The following is a 25827-nucleotide window of genomic DNA, read 5'->3' as shown; positions in this document are numbered from 1 at the left end:
GTCTCCAGTGTTCTTTTGTTCATGGACGTACCTGTACCTGCGTCTTTGTATGGTCATGTGTTGTTTAACAACGGGGATAGGTTCTGAGAAGTGCGTTGTTAGGTGATTTCGTCATTGTGCGAACATTATAGAGTGTGCTTACACAAACCTAGATAGTATAGCCTACTGCATACCTAGGCTATTTGGTATTAATCCATTGGGACCACCATCATAAATGTAGTCTGTTGTTGAGCAAAGTGTCATTATGCAGCATATGACTGTTGGGAGTTATTTATACATGTCACCACATATGCGTGTCACCATACTAAAGGTTAGTTTGTGACTTATGTTTTTCACTTACTATGGATTGGGTTCTCTTAAAATGACTTAATCTTTTCTTTTGTATTTAGCCACTTTATTTCACTGAGCCTCAGTTTACTTCTCTGTAAAACAGGATGAACTAATAATCCTAATATTAGGGATTAGATAAAATGGTGGGTGTGAAACTGCTTTGTACACAAAGTTATCATTGTTGCAGAGGAAAAAAGCAGGAGCTGCCAGCATGGAAGAAGAAATCAGAGAAAAGCCTAACCTCTTATATGGTTTCCATCCTCTGACCTTTTTCTCTTAGTCTTTTTTTAAGATAGTGTACACTGACATCTTTGTGGAAATATGAAAATATTTCTGTATGATAGATTCCTAGAAATAGAATTGCTGGGTCAAAAGGTCTGTGTATTTTAAATTCCACTAGGAGCTGTCAAAATTGTTTTTCCCAACTGGCATCACCATTTTACACTTTATTCATGTTTTTCAACTTGTGTTTATTGAGCATCTATTGTATGATCAGTATTGTCGTAGATGTTGCAGATATAGCAGCAAATAAAAATTCTTATTCTCATTAAGCTTACATTGTACAGTCATGCACTGCATAATGACGTTTTGGTCAGCAACAGAATGCATATATGATGGTGGTCCCATAAGATTAGTACCATACAGCCTGGATGTGTAGTAGGCTGTGCTGTCCAGGTTTCTGTAAGTACGTTCTATGATGTTCTCACAGTGACAAAATTACCTAGTGATGAATTTTCTAGAACATATCCTTGTTGTTAAGTGATACATGACTGTATTTGGGAAAGAAAGACTAAGCAAATAGTCAAGTAAATATAATATAATGGCTGGTGGTGATTAGTACTGTGAAGAAACATAGATCAGGAGGAGGGGATAGAGAAATGTTGAGGGAGGTACTATCTTAGGGTGATCAGAGGCTCTTAAGCAATAGGTGACATTTGAGCTGAGAGCTGAATAAAATATATTTTCTCGGTATTCTACTGGGTTTGGTTAGCTAATTCTTTAAGGTGTTTATATATCTATGTCTAAGTAAGTGGCTATTGCTGGCATATTAGCAATTTTTTTATATGTTAGTCTTCTACTTACTCATTTTTAAAAACTACTTAGTCTGATTGGTTATCATAGTTAGGCTCTGGTTGTAGAATGAGTTGAGAAGTTTTCCATCTATTTCTGTGCCCTTGAGCAGTTTAAATAACACAGGAATTACCTGTGCCTTGAATGATCTCCATTTGCGCTCGTATGGAAGGCAGTCCTTTCCCAGCTGATTGGATTCTCAGCACTGTAGTTCCCCTTTCCCTTCACTCCCAAGGATACGTGCACCCCTACGTAAGACGCCTGCTCTCCCTGCAGGTCCTTGAGGAGGCGGAAATCTGTGGTCATGGCTCCAGGCTCCCAGCAGAGGGGAGCCTTCTCTGCTGTTGGTGGTTGGCTCTTCTTCTCAGAAGTACCCGCTAGACTCCAGCAGTAGTTTCGCTCAGCTTGTATGTTGCTCTGGAAAAACTATTAGGGGGTTAGGGGAGTCAGGATTGTGAATTTGGGCTGCCACCTTCTCAGAAACATTCACTTGCTGTTATGGATTTAGTTATATTTATAAAGTATATGTTCAAATCTTTTGTGAGAGTTGGAGCAAGAGAGAGGAGAGATGCATGTGCTCAGTGCTCAGGCTCCATCTTGATCACGGCTGAAAGTAATTTTTCCTAATACTAACAAAAGGCTTACAAATGATTTATTTTCAAAATGTCATTAGCAAAGATCCGCCGGTAGTTGTATATTAAAATAACATTTACCCACATTCTAGTTGTCTTTCTTGAGAGGGAAAGAGAGGAAGTCCCTGATATTTTGAGAATTGTGTGTGGTATACGTTGTGAATCTGAAAGTAACCTGTTTTATATATATATATATATATAAAGGTTTTAAAACTGCTAATGTGTAATCTATTATGTGTGATAGTGAAATCTGTAGAAAATATGATTATATTTATAAACATCTGTGGTCAGGAAGATATCTGTATTATACCTGTGCTCTGTTGTGCCCTGTAGTAGAGTTAGAAATCAATCTCTCTTTGGATTAAATTTATTTCAGAATTTTGACAAAACTTCTGGAGGTGTCAGATGATCCACAAGTCTTAGCTGTTGCTGCTCATGATGTTGGAGAATATGTGCGGCATTATCCACGAGGCAAACGGTGAGAGAAAAGCCATTAATTTCACTTGGGTTTCCTGAAACATTCAACATAGAGTCCTAACTAATGTACTTATCTAAAATAGAGTAGTTTAGCCGAGGAGCTGATGGAGTAAGCAAAATCAAGATTACCATAATACTGAGAATTATGATAAACCTAATTGAAAGTGGGTAGTATAAAAATATAAGTACACTTGTATAATACTATTGTGTTGTAGCCACCAGAGATCACAATAGAAATTTCATGTTCAGGATTTTCTTTGGTTTGTATGATTTAATTCAATAGCCATTTTGTGAGCATTGGTTATTTTTCAACTACTATTTCTAGTTACAGAGGTGAATTAGACATTGCTTTTACGTGGAATGGGCTGGTCAACTTAGTATCTAATGAATTCCTGAAGCAGACTTTAATGAGAAGTCTTTCCTGGTCCATATATGATCTAAATATCCAAAACTATCTGCAAGAGCCTTTAAACTCTTGTAACCATTCCTGCCAACTTATGGTAGTGAGGTAGCATTTTTTAATTTAGTAGCAATGAAGAACAAGAAAAGAAGGTGATAAAGTGTAGAACTTGACCTATGTATGACTCAAGCATTCTGTTCTAGATACCTTGGTAAAACATCAGAAACAAAATAATTCCTATAATTGACATGAAAGAGTTATGAGTAATTTAAACTGTAATTAAATTTTTTGAGTATTGATTAATCTTTTAAAATGATTATTTCAAATTGTTAGTCTGCAAACTCACTGAAGACCTATTCAGTTTGAGAAATACTCCTATGGAGGGAGATATGGAAATTACTTCACAGAGAGAAAACACTGCCTTTTTTCAAGAAGTTTCAAAGAGAAGGGGAGTTTTCAAGGGACTATGTGATTACGAGAAATAATTTGAAAATATACCTCAAAGGAGAAGTAGGAAATTGCAGAGGCCTTGAGTTACTCGGAGATATACTAGTGAGGGATGTCAGAATAAAGAATGAATGTACTGGTCCATGGGTCTATATACACCACTGGAAGAACAAAGAAAAGGAGTAGCATGGCCAGAGTTTCAGGCAAAAAAAAAGACTTTTAGGTAGTGTTTTGTGCTGAGGACTGATTGCAGTGGATGATGCAGTGATCGGTAATCTGAAGAAGGTAAAGCACTGTGTGAGAGATAATCCATAATGGGGGACAGCAGGGAAGAGAGAAAGGAAAGGATGTGGCAGCAGAGCTGGGTTATGTAAAGGCATAAAAGGCTTCTGATTAAGCAGTAGATAATGGTGTAAACAGAGTATTCAGAAGATACATTTGAAACTTTAGCTGGTTCCTGATGTCATTAACGAGTCAGTACTGGGAGAAGGTAAGTTCTTAAATAAGCTTTTCACTTTTATCATTTCAGAATTAAGGTATTTTATCTAGATTTGCTTTTAGCTTCCTTTCCCAGAAGAACTGTAAATAAAGCCCAGCTATATATCTAAGAAGGATTTATCTATCATCGATCTGTCTGTTTTGCATGTTAAATACATCTTGGATGGGTTAGGGACCTTGGCTATTAGCTATATTTATATGAAAGTAAACTTTGTCTTTGTCTTATATAAAAATCTTCAATTCCTCCATAATAAAATAGGCTATTTTTTGAATGGTATTAATGTTAGATAGTTCTTGATACTACAGTGTCAAGAACTACAAAGTCCTTAGCTTTTATCCTACTAACAAGTTAGCAAGTATACCTGCCATAGTTCCAGGGATGCTGGTAGAGGCATGAGACTGCTTGGTCAGAGACAAATGATAGTTTGTCACTTATAGGAGTAGCAGTAGCAAGAATATTAGCATTTTATGCTGGTTCCTCAAGTCTCAATTTCCACAGGAAAACATGAAGAGAGCCAAAATGAGCCCTGTATGGAGTGCAGAAGAAGAACCCTAAACTTAGGGAACTCGAATCTCTCATAATAGGCAGTAAGCATGCCTGCCCTTTGCTCCTAAGCAGACACATCCCTTTGAAAAGGGCATTCAGTGCCTCAATATGAAAAAAGTACAGAAATGTGAGAGAAAAGTCTCCCCACGCAGAAAACCCTCAATTCTGTACTAACTTGCCTTCTGGCAAGTCTACCTATAAATATGTCACTCCACTGGTCACTCTGATTCACCTGGGTGACGCAGGCTGGAATCAAATCTATTCAATCTGTCTCATATGTCATTTAATTAAGGCTACTACCTACAAGACTCCAAGCACCAGTTTAAGCCAGCCTACAGTACTGACCTTATCCATGACCCCCAAGGTCCTGGACCTAACCAGCTGAACAAATGCCATACAGCATCAGGGTCTACTTAGAAATCCAATGGTTTTCCCCTTACATTTCCCCTCAGCCATTCCATGTGGCAGACAAATGTCACTCAGCTGGTGGCATAGACAAATAGGACAATCCCTCCTAAAACAAGGACTAGACTCAATTATTTGATCTGAACTGGACTCCTAATGTTTACCATCCATCTGGGAAACCACACTGAAGGCACTGTCAACTTGTTGTCCCCCAAATGGTGAGTATCTCACTTGAGTGGCCCAACAGTTATAAACACTTTCTTTCCAGGGGCACCGTGAGAACCCTTGGTATTGTACTTCTTGTATGAAGGCCAGGCATTAACTTGCTTTGCTCCCCAAAACCACAATAATTTGCACCTTAGGAGTGGTCATAAGAAGCTTTTGAGTATTTAAGGAAACACTACCAGTAGATCGTGCAGCCCTCAGATGTGTGTGGAGATCTCTACAAAAGGAGCTACCTTGCTAATTCAGTGTAGCTTTCCAGAAAGAAGTGTTCAGTGACACCACTTTAACCCTGGAAGATACTCAAGTCAGCTTCAACTCACTGGCCAGCGTTTGTTATGGATGATAGAATTGCCCCAGACTTCCTTCTGCGGCCAAGGAGGAATCTGTACATTCTTTGTGTATCCATCTGTACCTGGATCAATGCCACAGTACACAGTAAGGACAAAGAAGGTATCTAGAACAGAATGCTTGAGTCATACATAGGTCAAGTTCTACACTTGATCACCTTCTTTTCTTGTTCTTCATTGCTACTAAATTAGAAAATGCTACCTCACTACCATAAGTTGGCAGGAATGGCTACAAGAGTTTAAAGGCTCTTGCAGATAGTTTTGGATATTTAGATCATATATGGACCAGGAAAGACTTCTCATTAAAGTCTGCTTCAGGAATTCATTAGACACTAAGTTGACCAGCCCATTCCGTGTAAAAGCAAGAAAAGTGAATATTGCCACTTGTGAGACATAGGGATAAAGATTCCCAATCTACTCCATGGTTGTGTTCAGCCACATAAAAGTATTTCTTTAAATTCAGTTGTAATTTGTGGATGTAGTTTTTAACTATAGTCTTCATTATTTTTTTCCTCTAGGAATAAAATAAAAACATTAAGATTTGGAAAAAATTCAAACTTGCAGTGGGGCTGGTCTGGTGGTGTAGCAGTTAAGTTCACGCACTCTACTTTGGCAGCCCGTGGCCGCTGGTTTGGATCCTGGGCATGGATCTACACACTGTTTATCAAACCAGGCTGTGGCAGGCGTCCCACAGATGAAATAGAGGAAGATGGGTACAGATGTTAGCTCAGGGCCAATCTTCCTCAGGAAAAAGGAGGATTGGCAGCGGATGTTAGCTCAAGGCTAATCTTCCTCCACACACAAACACACACACACGCACACACACAGACAAGTCAAACTTTCAGTGATGTATCCATTTCATCACAATTCAGTCATCCTAAAAAATTATTTTGGTATCTCAAATTTGATGTTGATGTTTGGAACTGGAGATATTTTAAGGGATATTTTTAACCTATTCAATCAAGATAATGACTATATTGCTAAGTTGCTTAAAATAATAGAATCTTTACTGGCATTATCAGTAGAAGTGCTGTCTAATGTATCATATACTGATAAAGCCAGGAATGAACATTTTCTACTATTTAAAGTAAAATTAATGCCAGTAAAGAAATTAAGTTCCTTCCCAAAAGAAAAAAATGGCATGCTTCTGATTGGAAAGGCAGTCTTATACTCCCTATGCCTTTCCTCACGCAGCACTCACTGCTTGCAACTTGATCATATTCATACTTCTATTTCTTTCAACACTGAGAATATTAGTAGGCTTGTTACTGAGTTCCAATTCATTAGTGCAATCTCTTTATCCACGTAGCAATAACTCTCCCTACTGCACATAACTAGTCATCTGTCAGTACTGAGTCCAGCAAACTTCTTGTCCAGATTCTGCGCTCCAAAGATAGCAAGCGTATCTCCTCCATACATGCACAGTACATAGGCTGATATGTAATGGGCACTACAGATGTCAGTACAGAATCACGCAGGTTAAGTGTACAGACTAAACTTGCCTGCTTAGGTTCAGATCCCAGCTCTGTCACCTAGTAAACTGTGTGATCTTGGGCATGTCACTTAACCTCTCTGTCCCTCAGTTTCCTCATCTGTAAATATGAGGACTAAATGAGTTAATATGTAACGACTTACTTAGAACAGCACGTGGCACATGGTAGAAAGCGCTATTTAGGTGTTTGATAAACCAATTAAATGAGTAATTTTGTCCAACTGTTAAGTGAAGTATCTGCTATCCTATATGATAGCAATTACTCCTCTTCACTGTATGTTTTTGATATCATGATTTTTAACATTACTTAATAAAGAAATTTGGCTTTCTCTAAGAACATAATGTTTGTCATCAACTTTGTGGTGGACTTTTTTCTTTTTACAAGTTTCTCGGGAGTAGAATAATTTGTACTCACCATCGCACAGCGGGAGTGTCAGAAGAAAAAAGAGTGTTATCTCTTTCTGAGTTTTGTCCCTTTGTCCATCTCAAACAGTAAAATTTTTCAATTGACAAGATTTCATATCAAAAATGTACTGGAAACCACAGGTGATTGTATTGCTGGTCCAGTGATAACCTTTTAACTAGTAAATATATTTCCTATCATTTTCCTTCGTCACACTCAGATTTGTCTCACCATGCACATTTACATACGATGTTCAAAATGGAGTCCTGTTCAATATAGCTTTACATATTTGTTGTTATTTCAGGACTTCTTGTGCAGTTCAAAGAAACACTTTTGATCCAATAACCTGTTCTTGTGAATTCTGGTGGAGAGCGTAACACAACAGAGATTGTCCCCCCAAATTGCAGATTTAATAGCTGTCCTCAATAAATACAAATAACAATGAAATAAACTATCCAGATAAATTTACACTACCAACTCTCCTGGCCAATTCAGTTCTTGTAAAGGACCAATAACCTTTAAGATTGTAATACGATTTCCAAAAAACAAACACAACTTATTCGTCTTACTTTTCAAATATATACTGTGTATGTGAATAAAACTATTCCATTACTTTGTCCTCAGAAAGCACAAAATCACCATGGACCTGACAGATGCCCAGAAATCACACTTTGATGACTAGTGCCCAACACTCATCCCCGAGGGAATGTGCCCCCTTTGTATACATGACTCTGGCACAAATGGTGTAGTGAGCATTGTTCTAACCATCAGAACATTGCAACAGCAATATCCAAGCCACTTCAAACTTTCATAGGGCTTGTGCAACTGCAAAACCCTCTCTTTTCCTGGAATGCCATAGTGAACATTTATTTTTTGTTTTTTTTAAAAGAGTACAACATCTAAACCGCCTTCCTGTATTTGAAGAATTCCGCACCTTACCAGGCATGTGCTCCCTCCCACTGTAGAAGATAAAAATGTCAGCAGTTCACTTTCCTAATCTCCTTTACATCTAGCCACATGCTCATGGCCTAAGCTCAGCAAATTAGATATACTTGCCGCAGTCTTCCAACAGGAATGAGTGTTGGAGGGAAGCGGGGTAGCAGGCATTCCCTTCAGGCAGCAGTGATGGCCAGGCTCCGTGAGGAGGGTAGGCAGTAGCACCTGCTATCTGGGTGTGAGCAGAGTAAACTCAGGGTCAAGAGCCTAGTCATAACAGCACCCTTGCTGGGCTCGTTTGGTAGCTTGATTTTGGTTGCGATTCAGCCTGGGTAGCCTTTGAGTGTAAGGTTCCCCAGCCTTCCAAGCTATAGTTGCCTTTCAGTGCATTCTTTTGCTGCTTTAATCAGGCATTCGTGTTTCTGTTTCTGCAACTAAAAATACTGATGTAAAAGATTCCTCTCTTTTTAATCTGGCAAACCAGTATACTGCCGTTAAAACACAAATGTCCAGTTTTCAGTGCTTCCGTGGTGTTCTGTATGTCTCTCATTGTATAGTGTGTACAGTGATAACCTGTTGGTCTGTTTCCCCCACTAGACTTGAACTCTCAAAAAGAAGAACTGTATCTGACTAGGCATAGTGTTTACTACACAGTAGAGCATAATAAATGCTGAGAGAAAGAGCTACCAAAAGAACTTATGCTTGTTCTCTTAAAATGCAGACTTTTATATGAGGTAAATATCTTTTTTTGCCCTTGTATAAAGCCTAGCGTAGCACACGCAAATAAAAATTGATAAATTGCTTTGATAATGACACAAACCTTGTATCAACCAAACTCAATAAATTTCTCTTTTCTAAATTATAGTTATGAAAAGTAACAAATGTTCATTATGGAAAACTTGAAAAATACGGAAAAAACTAATGAAGAAAAAGACCTGTAGTACTGCGACCTTACAACTATAAAAAAATACCAGTTTAATTATTTTCATCTTTGTTCCTCAATATATATATATTTTTTCTTCCAAAACTGTGATCATATGATATTTCCTATTTTGTCTCCTTTTTAAAATTAATTTCTCATGGGTATTTCTCATCTACAAATTTTTTAAAATATAATTTAATGCTACCTATAGATAAATGTATTCCAGTTTACTCAAGTCTTATTTTGGATATTTGATGTGTTCCCAATTTTTCATTATTATGAAAACAGAATGAAAGTCTTTGCAAACATTTCCGATTGTTTTCTTTTTGCCAGTCCCCTGAAGTAGATTTAATGAGATAAAGTATATAAGTACTTTTGAGAGTTTTAAAACGTCAAATGTGGACCAGTTCAGACTCCTACCAGTGGGAGGTGAGAATAGTGTCTTTGCTGTCCTCTCAGCAGTGCTGTCATTTCTTTTTAATTTCTCACAGGGGAGAAATGGCACCTGATATTTTTAATTTATATTTTGATTACTGACATGATTTATTAGGAATATTACCTGCTGTATTTAATATAAACATTTTTAAAGTTTGCTGTTTATATTATTATGCTCATAAGATTTTTATCATACGTAAGTTTCTGTTGCTGTATAGTGAAATACATTCACTGGTCCTTAATGTTTTATTGAGCATCTACTATCTCCTAGGCACCATTCTGAGTATTGCCCCATGGAGCTCAGATTTCAGTGAAAACATTTGTGATTTCTTCCACTACTTTTATGCTTAGAAAGATTTTTCCCAGTTTGAAATCTGGTAAATATTCTCATAAGTTATTATTTTTGTTTTTAAACATGTTAATGGCCTTCTTCCTAATTAGAAGTGGAACAAAATAGACGTGATTTCTGTGCTCATTGCTGTGCTCAAGTGCTTATAGATTCTGAAGGGTATATTGCTACATAGATATAAAAGTATCTACTTTCCTATAAATGGAATCTTACTTGCAGCTTACATTTTTAGCAATATGTCGTGGAATCTTAATGTGTTAAAGTGTGATATAATTTCATTAGCTGTGAATATAGTGCTAAACAATAGAATCTTTATCAGGATATTTTATGTAGCTATATTTTGTATTATATTATAGAACTATATTAAGAGGGAAAAAGACCTTTAGAACCAACAAAAATAGTGCTGTGCTTTTTAAGATATTTAAAGTTTACTCTAAAATTACATTTCTCTGTTTCACCAGCTGGTACCATTCCTTAAATGTTCTTACCAGTATTGAGCTTGTTAATCATGTATTATAATATTCCAAGTCTTTAAAGCTTAACATGCTATTGACTCAACTTATTTTGAAATATGTTTAGCAAAGTTTTCCCTATGAGACAATAGCTAATAAAGCACTCGAATCTAGTTCTAAAGTGAATCATCCAAATGGCTTGTCTTTTTAATGATATCTTGTCTTACTTAATATGCCAACTGGGAAGATTCTTTTCTCACTATTTTTTCAAGTATTCATGATTTTGGACATCTGTATAATCTGAAAGTAATTGGCGGGTTCAATTGCTTCTTAAATTTAGAAGACAGGAAGTCGGTTTATTTCATGGCAGAGAGTGTCAGCGCAGTGGAGATTGTCCATTCCTCTTTGAGACCTGATGGAATCTCTGGAGTGGAGGGCAGAAACCTGTATAGTTTGAAAATGAATGCATAATAAATTATTAAAAGCAAAGCTTAAAAATGTTCTTGGTTGGTGATAATATGAGAAAATACTGTCAGGGGCAATGGTTTAAAATGTCAAAAACACAACATTCTGGAAGGCTAGGCAGTAATTTGTTGTGAGGATTACATGAAGTAAATATGAAGCACTTAGTATAGTTGTTCAACATGTAGAGAAGTGTTACTATTATTATTATAGATGTGCGGTGATCTTTGTTTTTTAAATTGGTCATATTTTACGCATATATGGCAGCTTTCTGAGGTTATACGTCCTCATACACAGTTGATCCTCATTATTTATGGATTCTAGATTTGTGAGTTTGCCTTTTTGTTAAAGTTTATTTTCTAAGCGCTGCATCAGTACTTGTGCTTTTGCAATCATTTGTGGGTATGTTCAGAGCAAAGTTTGAGTCACCTGATGCGCACCACATTCCCAGCTGAGGTCAAATGAGGCAATGCTCTGCCTTCTTGTTTTAGCTCTTGTACTATAAACGTGTTCCTTATGTGATCTATTTAGTGCCGTGTTGTTTGCATTTTTGTGTATTTTATTGGTGAGGTCACTGTTTAAAATGGCCTCCAAGCATGATGCTAAAGTGCTGTTTAGTGTCCTAAGCACAAGAAGGCTGTGATTGCCTTAGGGAGAAGATGTGTGTATTAGATGAGTTTCCTTCAGGCGTGAGTTATAGTGCTGTTGGCTGTGAGTTCAGTGTTAATGAATCAGCAGTATACATTAAATAAGGTGTCTAAACAGAAACACACATAAAACAAGGTTATGTACTGGTTAATGAAAATGTGGCCAGAGGCTGCAGGAACTTAATGCTGTGTTTCCTCTGGGAGTTTCAGTATTCACTAAATCTTTGTTCATGATGACTGTATAAAACATAACTACCGTGAATAATGAGAATCAACTATATTTCCCTGTATGGGAGGTCTCCAGAAGGGGCCCAATAAATAATTCCCCTCTTGCTTGCCTGAATTCCAAAGTTTTTTGAGAAACATGACAACAGAGGTAACAGATGGAGGCCAAAATAGAATCTTTACTGAGAAAGCTGATATTGGAGAATGTGGTGTGTGTCCAGTAGACAGATGGCCTTCCTAATGCTGAACCCCAGAACTGGACTAACCCATTAGTCCCAGGTAGCACTGGACCAATGTGGAAGATAAAGGAAGGGGTGGATCTGTGCATACGGGATTCCTGCTTCCAAACTCACCAGTCACAGAAATCCCCTCTGACAGGAGTAAGCCAGGGCAGGGGGAGACAGCAGGGTTACCCTAAACAGCAGGGGTAAGAAGCCAGCCCTGCCAACTCTCTCAAAGTAGCTCATACACCCTAATATCAGATTGGTCAGTTGAATAAGAAGTTTGTGCTGAAATAAGAATGACTTTATATTTGTTCCCCAAAATCCCTTTAAAATTTATTCAGTGATCATAATCTTTCTGTGTCTCTGGATGAAAACCTAGTTGGGCCTCATTACTTTTCTCCTCACTCTAGATAACAGTCCCATGGTTATTTGAATCACAAAAGGGGTTTAGTCCACCACATTTATGGCCCTTCTCACTACTTTTTCAAAAGTAGGATTTCTCTCCCTACTATCCCTGATGCCTCCACAAGGGAGGGCCTGTGGTCCTCTCGCTTCCTGGCTCTGCTTCCCTGAGCGCAGCCCCTGAGACCTCAGTCTTCCTGAGGCTGGTGAATGGGATCAAAGGAGGTGATGGGGAGAAGCAGGGTGTTTCTCACTTGCTGTTGATGGCATTATGTGCTCTACCCTGGTGGATGTGTGAGGCTGCTAATTTCTCTTAAGAGCGCTTTTTGGGGTTCATCGGAGGCACCTTTTCTGGGCCATCCAACTGCAGCACCTGTAGGTTGAGGTGAGCCACTTCTTGTGTTTCATCTGGCTCGTGGTGGCTTTCAAAGTCCTTTGACCCCCGGGCTTTGGAAATGTAGGCTGATCTGGACACAGCCCCCTCTCCCTTGCTGCTACAGGTTGCTGTGATCTCTCAGGCTTATGCCACGCTCAGCCACCAGGCCACTGCTCTCCCAACTGCAGGGAGTACACACTGTCTCTGTGTTTGGTTCCCTTGGCATGGGGTTAGAAGCCATCACCACCTTTTTCTTGTCTATGGGGCAGAGACCTACAGCGTGGCCCACTGCACTCCACAGAACACTCACAGGGCATCCTTACCCTCCCTGAATCCTTTAATATTTGAAATAGAGGTCCCTAAGAGGATTAGGAATTGTTAGAGTTCTTTGTAAATTCTGCATGCGATGTTCTCTCACAGATTCACTTTGGTGTCTGATTATCTGTTGATTTGGTGTCTTGGTTGAAACTGAGGCAGGAGGAGTTCCATATTATTATCCTGTTATATATATGTATAAATATCAGTTTCAAAAAACTAGCATGATTACAAAGATGTTAGGGAAACTGATGTTTAGTTAAATAATTCATCAGTTTGGGCAGATCAATATCTCCTAGTGTGGCAATGGATAATTCTAAGCACATCTGAGAATAAGGCATAGTGGACCTTTGAGTTTCTTTTTCCTGAATATTACTACTGATTTGTATAGTTTTCTTTTAAACCTTTATTCTTTCTCATTTCTCCCCATGGCCATCCTAGGCTACTCACAACTCTTAAGAGAGTTAATAATGGAAAGTGCTAAAACAAGTATCTGGCAGGTAGTAGGTGCTATGTAAATGTTTACTATTGTTGTTATTTAGAATTCCAGTAATAGTGTGCTACAACAGTTGAGGGAGAGTTATCCTCAGGCAGTTTTGCTGTAGTAAAGGTCTATCTTTTTTGAAGTCTTACTTATCCTTTTACGATATTTTGACAAAAAGAGAAACTAGATGATAATAGATATTGTTGTTAATATAGTATGTATTAATACAATATAATAATGTAATTAATAGATATTTGATGAGTGCCTTCTGTCTTGAGTCCTGGGAACATAGGGTAAGCAAAACTATGCACTATTTGGCCCTCATGGATCTTCTTCTATAGTAATAAAGACAAATTTAATACTTTTAAAATAATTATTCAGATAAATTACAACTCAGGTGAATACAATGAAGGAGAGATACATAATGCTGTGGAAGGGGCGTATTAGGGGGATTAATGTAATGTGGGTGGAGAGAAGCCTTCCCTAAGGAAGTGACAATTGAGTCAAGATCTGAAAGATGAATAGAAGTTACCTACATGAGGAGGAATGGGAATCTTCTAGGAGAGAAAACCGCATGTGCCATGATCCTGTGGCTGGAGGACCTGAAAGAAGGCCAGTGGAGTTCGACTGCAGAGAACATGGGCTATGTGACTGTTCTCTGTGAAGCTGGACAGGGGCTTCCAGTCAGACTGTGAAGGGCCTGGTCAGCCATTGTTTTACGCAGGGAAAGAGCTATTCAGAGTTGGGGAAAGATCACTTTGACTACAGTGAGAGAAATGGATTGAAGGGGAGCGGCCCCTGTATCCTCAGCACCATCATCATCTAAGCAGTAGACATCGGCTTACCATACTGCAGAGACATGGGGTTTATGTCCTTTAGTCTTCACTGCAGCACCATAAATGAGGCGTCCTTGTTATTCTCATTTGGCAGAAAGGAATTTACTTGATTAAATGACTTACCTAATGTAACATATCTGATAAGGAGCAGAGCTGATATATTAGATAAGGTAATGTTTTCAAGCACAGTACCTGGCTCATAACAAGCTCTCAGTTAATACTTGGTTATAATTATACTGTGCTTGTTTTTACTCAGTTTATTTTTTAAAAAGATGCTTCAAAAGATAAAGTATAAACAGCTATACAGGTCAAAGCCTCTCTCTCACCCCAGACTCCCATCCATCCATCTGCGAGGTTGTCTTCAACCGCCAAAAGCCGTCTTGCATTAAGGTGTCACTTTCACTGACTATAGTAGTGATATCGCCCATCAGACAGTACAGATCAGAGAATCCACACTACTGTGCTGGAGTTGAGACTCCACAGCTCTGTTCACAGCCACACCCTTGCAGAGGAACACAGAGCCTCTTTCCATTCATGAAGCAAATAGCCATTTTCACTTTACTTTTGCATCCGTAGTAACTGAATTTTTCAGGGTGTCGGAGGGTGCAGTGTTAGTTGTCAGCTACCTTGGTGCTCTTGACATAGGAATTTTCTTCTCTGTGTCACTGCCCAGGAGGTCGTGTGGCATATTCCATCATTAAAAGAAAGGGCAGATATCTTAAAAATTAATAGTTTTTTTCAGAAAATTAACATGGTTTCTATTGGGTACCTTTTAACCCTGTGTTCCTTGCTATCTGCATTCTAGCACTTATCTGTCTCACAGCACGGCAACTGGTGGACTTAATATTAATCTGATATTATTACAGATGTTAGATGGTGTTCAATATACTGATTTTAAGTAAGCCAGAAATACTGGTAATAAAGAAGTTAATACTTGACTGCCTAGAAAACTCTCATCTAGAATAGTACAACAGTCTATGAGCTATCCAGGTAGATAAAATTTGCCTTATTAGGAAATGAGAATAACAATTGGATTTATCATTAGGAATTCAAAAGAGAAAATATTTGAATACTTATATCTGTGATTTTGAGAAAATGATATAAAAAAGATGTGTTGGTTTACTTACCTATATTGTAACTTTTCTTTTTAAAATCTGTTGGCATTCTGGAAGTTAGGCTTTCTGCTAATAGCATGAGTTTGAAAGTAATTGCAGTGTCTTCTTAAAGTGGTTTCTCTTCCGCAGGGTTATTGAACAGCTTGGTGGGAAGCAGCTGGTGATGAACCACATGCACCACGAAGACCAGCAGGTTCGCTACAATGCTCTTCTGGCTGTGCAGAAGCTCATGGTGCACAACTGGTATGTGCCAGCTTTTTCTTGCTGCCCACACAGTGAATTGTGAGATCTCACTTGCCCATTCCAAAAGTTCTTATGTAAATGCTCTGATGAATGATAGTTTTTTAGATCAGTGATTTAGATTAAGTGTCTAGAAATACACTTTAGCAATTCAGGGCAATGACATGATTAAAAAAAAAAACCTAACTGTGTTAATGTTCTGAGGAAATGTGTATTCAAAGTACTAATATCAAAAACAACTTCATAAGTAACTAAAAGGACTCTTATGACAGAAGTGAATCAGTCTTTTTTGGAGTTGAGTGGAATCCAGTTGGACTACTGATTAGGGAGAGTACAATTTTGCAAGGTTTAACTATTCAGCATATGATTAACCTGAATTGATGTTACCAGTTCACATGAAATCACTAAAAGCTGATTGATCAATGAAGATTCAACTCTCAGATTTCATTCATTATAGCCTTTTGCTTTTGAAATAACCAAAGTCATGTTTTTCTCTCATTGTTTTTATTTTTTAAATAAGAATTATTGACCTTTTTGTGCCCACTTAAAACAAGATAAATTAGAGAGTAACTACTTAGATATAATGGTGAGCCATTGTGTACCTGATAGAACAAACAAGGAGTCCCTTTGCGATGACCGTTCTTAGCTATAGGTTGGATGCTCAGTGCTTTCAGCACTCTTCTGAACAGTTCGAGTGAGTGCCTCTCTATTCCCCACCCTTTGGAAGGATGCTCTGATCTTGGACTGTTTTTTCTAAGGCCTGTGAACAAATATGCATTGTCTCTAAATGACAGTAATGCTACCAGTACTTCCAAAGAACTAATTGTGTATTAGAATGCACATTTGAAAGATGTGGGCAGATACAGTATAGGAGACTCCAGGAGTGCTGCTCTGGCATTATATATTAAATATTATGATCTTGCTGCTTAAACACTTTTCTCATAAATACTGACATTTATGCATTCTTTCAGCAACTACTTTTTGAGCACTTACTTTGTTACCCTGTTAGGTTAAGTGCTAGGCTATAGATGATGAAAGTGGGTACAGCTTTACATGGGATGATTAGAGAAGGACTCTCTGAGTGGGGGACAACAGCCAAGCTGAGACAGTAATGATAAGGAACCAATTGTACAGCTCAAGCATTGGGGTAAGCATTTCAGGTAGAAGGAGTGAGAGGGGAAAAGAACATGAAGCGGGAATGAGCCTATCTTCTTTACTTATTTGGATGTGACAGTTGAGGGTGCTGGTGCTGTTGGCACCAAGGCCAGGGATGCTGCTACACATCCTACAATGCACAGACAGTGCTTAAAATGAAGAACTGTCCTGCCCAATATGTCAAGAGTGCCAAGGTTTGAGAAACTCTAATTTGAAGGACGATATGAGGCCAGCATGAAAAAAACACAGGTGAGGAGAGGTTGACAGGGATCCGATCATGTAGGGTCTTGTAGGCTGTTATTTGACTCTTATAAGGTGTGTTGAAAACCATTGAAAGATTTTTAAACAGGGGAATGGCAAGATTTCATTTACATGTTAAAAAGATTGTCTAGGCTACTCTCTGGAGAATGGATTGTACAGGGGTAAGTGTGAAAGCAAGAAAACTGTTTTAGTTAGGTTCTCATTGTGGTCTAGAGTAGAGGTGGTTAGTGGCCTGGACTAGAACAATAAAAGTTGAGATAACAAGTAGGTAGACTTGGAGTAAATTTCAGAGCTAGTGCTGGCAGCACTTGATGGACTGAAAATGTTTCTATTTTTTTCATATCTGCAGTGCAAGAAGTATGGGATCAAAGCAGAAGCACTCAAAAATGGTTTTTATCTATTTAGTAGGAAGAAAAAGCTTTCGTGTCTATCAGTAAATATAGAATACTCCACTGGATTTCTCTCCTTGTTTGACTTTACCCTGAGTCACATTTGTCAACATAAGTGAATTATTTAGAAATTTTTTTATCTCTTGGTTTATGTCTCTTTCATGAAATTAGTTTAAAGACTGTTGGCATTTAATAGAGTTCAAGGCTGTTGCAACCAGTGAGCTTGTATTTGCCAGATGTTTTTCTCAAGTTTCTGTGAAGCAGTTTTATTTCTCCTTTTTGTTGAAATTAGGGTTGCTGAAGTATAATTCTTGTGTTGTTAAGAAACAATTTCATTTTCATAGTTCTTTCTCCTGAAGAATTTGTTGTTGGGTTTAGCTTTTTTTAATGTAATTTCTGATGTGAAAGAAAAGGTGGATATGAAATAGGATGTTGACCTTTTCCCTTTGTCAGTGGAGAACATTTTTTGGTTGAGAACTTTTCTTGTTCCAAAGATACGCATTGAGGATGAAACATTTAAAATTTGAATTTTTTTCCTTCAATTTAGGAACTTGATTGAGTCTCATAGTATATTGTTCAATGATTACAAAAGGAAAAGTACGAATCTTTATAGCCAGAAACTGGTGTATTTGTTCTTTATCACTGACTAGCTAATGAGATAATATCCTTCCCTTCTCTCTAATTTTGTGCCAAGCTATTTTAACTTTAATGTTTTAATTATGATAAATCTCCTTTGATGGAGAAGCTCAGTGTCAGTATTTTCCTATACTTCCTATTTTATAAAGGAATTTTCATATCAAGAAAGATTAGAATTCACATGTGATCTATTTATTTTGTTGTGACATATATATTTCTATGGCTCTTTGTGCCAGAGAATGAAAATTGCTCAAGTAATAGCTATTTATTTCAACATCAGATTAATATGAGACCAAATAGAATACTATTTGGAAAGTAAATCTTCTGCAAAATTGTTCCCAAATGTAAATGGATTTTGAATCAGTATTGTTATGCAGGTAACCAAGTTGTCTTTATTAAATCATCCTGGCAAAGACTGCGTTTCCACTTATCTAAAATAGAGGCTTTTTTTTTTTTTTAACCTAAAATATGGTACTGGTGTTTTAAAGTTGTTTCACACCAAATAAAAACATGAAAAACAGTTGACTTTGTTTCCTCATAGCATTTGTTTTTTTTTGATTTAATTAAAATGAATTTTTATAAATGATGTATTTCAGTACTACACAGTGAAATAAATTAGTTGAAAATAATTAAAACATAGTCGTGGCTAAAAGTAGAATAAAAGTCTGCTTGAGTGACAGCAGCAGCGAAAGCTTTTCATGACAATTTTGCACGTTATCTGTAGTCATTGTTTTGCTCCTAGGCCCTGCTTTCAGATTTCCAGCAAACTCCTGATGATCTTTTACTTCTTGACCATACATGATTTTTGGATTTTTGGTATTGCATTATTTCTAGGTTTCTGTTTTTTAGACTAAATCGGAATTTTGGATATAGTGAAGTTAACGTTTATTTTTTACGGCAGGGAATATATTTTTTCGTTTTGCATATAAGTTGAAAATTACGTTTTAAGTGTAAATTGGATACTTATGAAATCATAGAACTGGGCTGTCTGTGGATCTTGATTTTGATTCTGTTTTAGGGAATTAAATATTACATTTCTTGATAATGTAAATATGGGTTTATCTCTGGTTTCTGTAACATAGAGTATAGAGTTATATATCGTGTGAAAATACTTAATTCTTTTTCATGGTTTTATGATTGATTTCAAAAATTATTTCCATGAATTGCAGGTCTTAGAGTAGTTAGTGTTTCTCCGCTTCCACTTAACATCTGTATTTACAAGGAATAATGGATTACAAATAACCCTAACTGATGTTGATGGGGAGGGATGGGCGGCAGAATAGAGTTGCTAGGGAGGGCGGGGATGGTTGGCACACACTGGTGTCCCCTCAGTTCAGGAGGCTTCAAGCAGGTCAGTCCTACTCCCAGCCCTTCTAAATGACATGCACAGCTCTCTGATCTCTCTGTACCCACTATGCATTCCAGGCACGTCCCTTGTCCTTTTGAGCAGTGCTGAATTTTTAGATTAATAAATTTGGCAAAATATGTACACAATGACAATTTACTCTAGAGAACTTTTATATATACCCTCAATTTATACTTGATAATTTAACATCATCAAATGTCATCATTTTTCTCCTACAGAATGATTTTAAATATTATCAGCCTCTAATTCAGAAGCAACAATATGTGCGTATGGACAGCTCAGGACTTCAGGAAAGAGACACTGAATTTTGTAGGTAGAGGATCTCGTGTAGAATTTTCTATTTGTTTCTAGATTCTTTTACAACTTTTTTCAAACAGAATAATAAGTTATAAGAGTGTTACTCTCTCTAGATCTTTTATGTGTAGGTAAATAATATAACAGTGAAGAACTCACCAAGCCACGGGTGTGAGTGATACTGCTTTGTTCTCTGATGTTTATATCTGTTCAGGATATTTTAGTTATTCTCTAAGTACATAGCCATACATACAGTGATTAAGATGGTTACTTGGGAACTGAATTGAAAAAAAAAACCTTTTTGTAAGCTTTAACCTTTCAGGATTAATAATCATGTTACTAAAAGATTATATTTAATTTTTAATAAACATGCAACATTTCCAGATTTAAATTTTCAAGAATTAATTTATAAAACTGTGGTCTTTCTTGGGGTGCCTAGAATTTTCCATATTATTATTATGATATTTTTAGTGGAGGAACCTTTGAAAATGTCTTTAATATTGTATGTAGTCTGTATTTTTCAAAAACAAATATAAATGGTTTAAAAAAAAAACAATTCCAGGTAAAGAGGAATTCTTTACAGGTCTTGTGTCATTATCAATGGATCAACTCACAGTCTCCCACTTCTGTTTTGCTAGTTAGAGATGTTTTGAGACTGTACTAACTTATTATATTTCTGGACACTATCACTTAATTACAATTGATTTGGAAATGTCAGCATAACATAGATTTTAGAGGGTGTTGCAAAGTACTAGCCTAAATAAACATTTGGAAGAGGTGGATAATAGGCATTTTGACAGTAAAGAAAATAAAACCACCGATGAATAATAGAGTCTATGTACTTTATAATAAAAAAAAAATCAAATGCCGATTTCACACATAGATGCATGTGACTAAGGTATAAATATCTGTGGATCAAGTTCTTGTTGTGGTTTTGTTTGATTAGGCTCAGCTTCTTAGACAAACAGATGGCTGAATTGGGTTTTGAAGGATCAGGTAAGCATAGACAAAAGAAAAGTCTTGTCTAGTAAGGAGAGGCAGAGAAAAATGAATTAACTTCCTTTGCTTTTAAATGCTTTCTCTTCTTTCCCTTTCGGTGGGTGGAACAGTTACATTTGTGGTCACTTGAATATTTCATTTCATGGGCTTCTTGTGTGTGTGTGTGTGTGTGTGTGTGTGTGTGTCTGTGTTTCAAATAATCAAACCTCAATAGAATCGAGTATGCAAAAATTAATTGAATAAAGATTAAGCAAACTATATTTACTCATCTAAGAAATTTAATGGTTTTTGAGTTATTTCTTAGTTTCCTTTTATGTATGTCACCCAGATGTTACATCTTGATAGGGGAAAAAAATCTCAGGGGTACCAGAAATGAATTGACAATTTTTGTCTCCACTGAATATTTGAGGAATTGACTAAAAAAAAAAAAAAATCATAATAAGCCTGTCATCTTAAGAAAGACACGTTTTGATGCAGGGATGGTTCAACATCCACAAATCTATCAACGTGATACACCACATTAACAAACTGAAGAAAAAAATCACATGATCATCTCAGTAGATGTAGAGAGAGCGTTTGACAAGATACAGCATCAGTTTATGATAAAAACTCTAAATAAAATGGGTATAGAAGGAAAATACCTCAACATAATAAAGTTCATATATGACAAACCCACAGCAAATATCATTCTCAATGGAGAAAGGCTGAAAGCTATGCCTCTAAGAACAGGAACCAGATAAGGATGCCCACTGTCACCACTCTTTTTTAACATAGTATTGGAAGTCCTAGCCAGAGCAATCAGGCAAGAAAAAGAAATAAAAGGGATCCATATTGGAAAAGAAGAAGTGAAACTGTCACTCTTTGCAGATGACATGATTTTATATATATGGAAAACCCTAAAGAATCCACTAAAAAACTTTGAGAAATAATAAATGAATACAGTCATGTCACAGGATACAAAATCAACATACAAAAATCGGTTGTGTTTCTATACACTAACAACAAAGTAGCAGGAAGAGAAATTAAGAAAACAATCCCATTTACAATTGCAACAAAAACAATAAAATACCTAGGAATAAATTTAGCCAAAGAGGTGAAAGATCTGTACAACAAAAACTATAAAACGTTGTTGAAAGAAATCGAAGAAGACACAAAGAAATGGAAAGATGTTCTGGGCTCTTGGACTGGCAGAATTAACATCGTTAAAATGTCCATACGTCCTAAAGCAATCTGTAGATTCAGTGCAATCCCTTTCAAAGTTCCAACAACATCTTTCACTGAAATAGAACAAAGAATCCTAAAATTTATGTGGAACAACAAAAGACCCCGAATAGCCAAAGGATTCCTGAGAAAAAAGAACAAAGCTGGAGGTATCACACTCCCTAATTTCAAAATATACTACAAAGCCATAGTAACCAAAACAGCATGGTACTGGCACAAAAACAGACACACAGATCAATGGAACAGAAGCAAGATGCGAGAAATAAACCCACACATTTATGGACGGCTAATATGCAGCCAGGGAGCTGAGAGCATACAATGGAGAAAGGAGAGTCTCTTCAATAAGTGGTGTTGGGAAAACTGGACAGCCACATGCAAAAGAATGAAAGTAGATCATTACCTTACACCATGCGCAAAAGTCAACTCAAAATGGATTAAGACTTGGATGTAAGACCAGAAACCATGAAACTTCTAGAAGAAAGCATAGGTAGTACGCTTTTTGGCATAGGTCTGAGCAGCATATTTTCATGTACCATGTCTGACCAGGCAAGGGAAACAAAAGAAAAAATGAACAAATGGGACTACATCAAACTAAAATGCTTCTGCAGAGCAAAGGAAACCATCAACAAAACGAAGAGACAACCTAACAATTGAGAGAAGATATTTGCAAACCATATATCAATAAGGGGATAATATCCAAAATACACAAAGAACTCATACATCTCAACAACAAAAAAGCCAACAACCCAATTAAAAAATGGGCAAAAGATCTGAACAGACATTTCTCCAAAGAAGATATACAGATGGCCAACAGGCACATGAAAAGATGCTGAACATTATTAGCTATCAGGGAAATGCAAATCAAAACTACAATGAGGTATCACCTCACTCCAGTCAGAATGGCTATAATTAACAAGACGGGAAACAACAAATGTTGGAGAGGATGTGGAGAGAAGGGAATCCTCATACACTGCTGGTGGGAGTGCAAACTTGTGCAGTTACTATGGCGAGCAATATGGAGTATCCTTGGAAAATTAAGAATAGCTCTACCATGTGATTCAGCTATCCCACTGCTGGGTTTTTATCCCAAGAACTTGAAAACACAAATTTATAAAGATACATGCACCCCTATGTTCATTGTAGCATTATTCACAATAGCCAAAACTTGGAGGCAATCTAGGTGCCCATCAAGGGACGAATGGATAAAGATGATGTGGTATATATACACAATGGAATACTACTCAGCCATAAGAAATGCTGAAATCTGGCCATTTGTGACAACATGCATGGACCTTGAGGATTTTATGCTAAGTGAAATAAGTCAGAGGGAGAAAGTCAAATATCGTATGATCTCACCCCATAAGTGGAAAATAAAAACGACAAACAAACACATAACAACGGCGATTGGATTGGTGGTTACCATACGGGAAGTGAGGAGTGGGGAGGGCAAAAGGGATGATTAGGCTCATACATAAGGGGATGGACTATAATTAGTCTTTGGGTGGTGATCATAATGTAATCACAGAATTTGAAATATATTACGATGTACATCTGAAAGCTATATAATGTTATAATCCAATGTTACTGCAATAAAATTAAAAAAATAAAATTAAAAAAGACCTTTTGGTGTAAATATTCTTTAATTGAATTTTAATTAACTTTACGTTTTAAAAGAATTATGCAATGATACAGTAGGTACCGACCCTAAATTTAAACCCCCTCGTATGAAGTAAATGAAGTTTATCACCAGTCCTTACTTATATTTGTAAAAATGAATTTAGTAAAAATACCAAAATGTTAGTACAAGGGCCAGAGGTTTTCCTAAAATACTGTATATCTTATACGTACACAGTGTCAAAGCTCTAGAACACGTCCTTGTACTTCTCATATCTTCAGAACTTTTTGCCTCACTTTCCTTAAGAGTTAGGTGTTTGCAGATGCCTGAAACAAAAGCAGTTTCTTGGATGACAGTTTTTCCTACCTTGCTAAACCAGAAGTATCTTATGAGAAAACATTTTAGTGTTCGGTTCAAAAACTGTGCTGCTCCATTTGTATCCAGTTAATTTCCCAGTCTAGGGAATGTTTACTTTTATCTCTTGGATTAGCCCTCCCATCTCTAATTTAGGCATGGGCAGGAATACTGAGTAAATACTTGATTATGTGCTGAAATAGATCTGAAGTAGAAAATAAAGGCATAGTGCATAGGTTCAGTGCAGCGTCATGAGGGCTATGACGGAAGTGTGAATAGGTGTCATATGAGCTTGGGAGCTATGCCTCATCCACTCTGGGCCTTCAAAAGGGATTTCCTGAAGTGACACTTAGACTAAGTCTTAAGCATCAAGAGGAGTTGGTTGGTGAAGAAGAGGTGAGAGTCTAGGAAGGACTTCTAGGCACAGGCACCCTGTGAGCATGCTGTATGTGGGAGACCGCAGCAGTGTCACCAGAACTGAAATTTGGGAGTCTGGGAGTGGCTGAACTAATGCTAAAAGGCTACCTTCCAAGTCATGGTCACTGTCTTAGTGTTTCAGGAAAATTTAACATAATCACAGTAATCTGAATACCAATTTACTTCTTTTAGGATTTTTTTTTTCAGTAAGGGATTTAGCTTTCTCAAATAACGTGAATTGTACGTGTTGGCAAGTCCAGAGCTGGTACAGCAGCTCAACAAGGTCATAAAAGAACCAGGATCCTTCAGCCTTCCTGCTCCCCTATCCTTAGGATGTAGTCTTCATCCTCCTGGTTGCAATGGAAAAGAGAAGTGTGAAAAGGAAAGTGTTTTCTTTTTTTTAACTTATTAATTGGGAAGAATTTCAACTACTGAAAAGTTGCAAGAACAATACAGTGAACTAGTATTCTTTCCACCTAGATTCATTAGTTGTTGACATTTTGCCACATTTGTGTGTTCTCTCTCTCTCTCTCTCAACTATTTGAAACTATGTGGCAGACATTATGACCTTTCAACCCTAAATACTTCAGCACGTATCTCCTAAGAACAGGGAAGTTTTCTTATATAACCATGGTACATGATGCAGTACTATAATATATAACTCATATTCAAATTTCCCTGTCTGTTGTTGTACTGTTGTCTGTAGCAAATGTTTTTTGTCCAATCCAGGATCATACATTGCATTTATTTATCGTCTCTCTTTAGTCTCCTTTAAATAGAACAGTTCTTTGATCTTTCTTAACGTTGATATTTTTAAAGACTACAGGCCAGTTCCTTTGTAGAATGTCCCTCAATTTCAGTTCATCTGATGTTTCTTCCTAATTAGATTCAGGATGTGCATTTTTGGCAGGAACACCATGGAAGTGATGTCATGTCCTTCTCAGTGTTTCTGTCAGGAAGCTCTTGAGTCAGTCTGCCCTATTACTGGTGGTGGTAACTTTGATTACCTGCTTAAAGTGATATCTATTAGGTTTCTCCACTGAAGTGAACTGTTTACCCCTTCATAATGAGTAAGTAGTCTGTGGGGAGGGGTTTTGAGATCGTAAATATTTGATGAGTTTCCCAACAAACTTTCACTCATTTTTTAGCATCCATTGGTGTTTCTTGCCTGAGTCAGTTATTACTATATTATTGATTGATTGATGGATCGATTGAGGAAGATTAGCTCTGAGCTAACATCCGCCCCCAATCCTCCTCTTTTTGCTGAGGAAGACTGGCCCTGAGCTAACATCTGTGCCCATCTTCCTCTATTTTATATGTGGGATGCCTGCCACAGCATGGCCTAACATGTGGTGCGTCTGTCCGTCTGCACCTGGGATCTGAACCGGGGAACCCCGGGCTGCCAAAGTGGAATGTGCGAACTTAA

General features: G+C 37.2%; 1 protein-coding gene across 3 annotated transcripts in view; it reads left to right on the top strand.

The window, feature by feature from the left end:
• Positions 1–25827, top strand: part of ATP6V1H (ATPase H+ transporting V1 subunit H) — a 122579-nt gene that overhangs the window by 77063 nt on the left and 19689 nt on the right. For all 3 annotated transcript variants that reach the window (XM_046642403.1, XM_046642404.1, XM_046642402.1), the window contains 2 exons: positions 2410–2511; positions 15584–15697. In XM_046642403.1, the coding sequence (XP_046498359.1) occupies positions 2410–2511; positions 15584–15697 (216 nt within the window). The remainder of the gene's footprint in view (positions 1–2409; positions 2512–15583; positions 15698–25827) is intronic.

Source organism: Equus quagga, chromosome 16, assembly GCF_021613505.1.
Source record: "Equus quagga isolate Etosha38 chromosome 16, UCLA_HA_Equagga_1.0, whole genome shotgun sequence".
In the NCBI taxonomy this organism is placed as follows: domain Eukaryota; kingdom Metazoa; phylum Chordata; class Mammalia; order Perissodactyla; family Equidae; genus Equus; species Equus quagga.
This window is presented reverse-complemented; position numbering and strand designations above follow the sequence as displayed.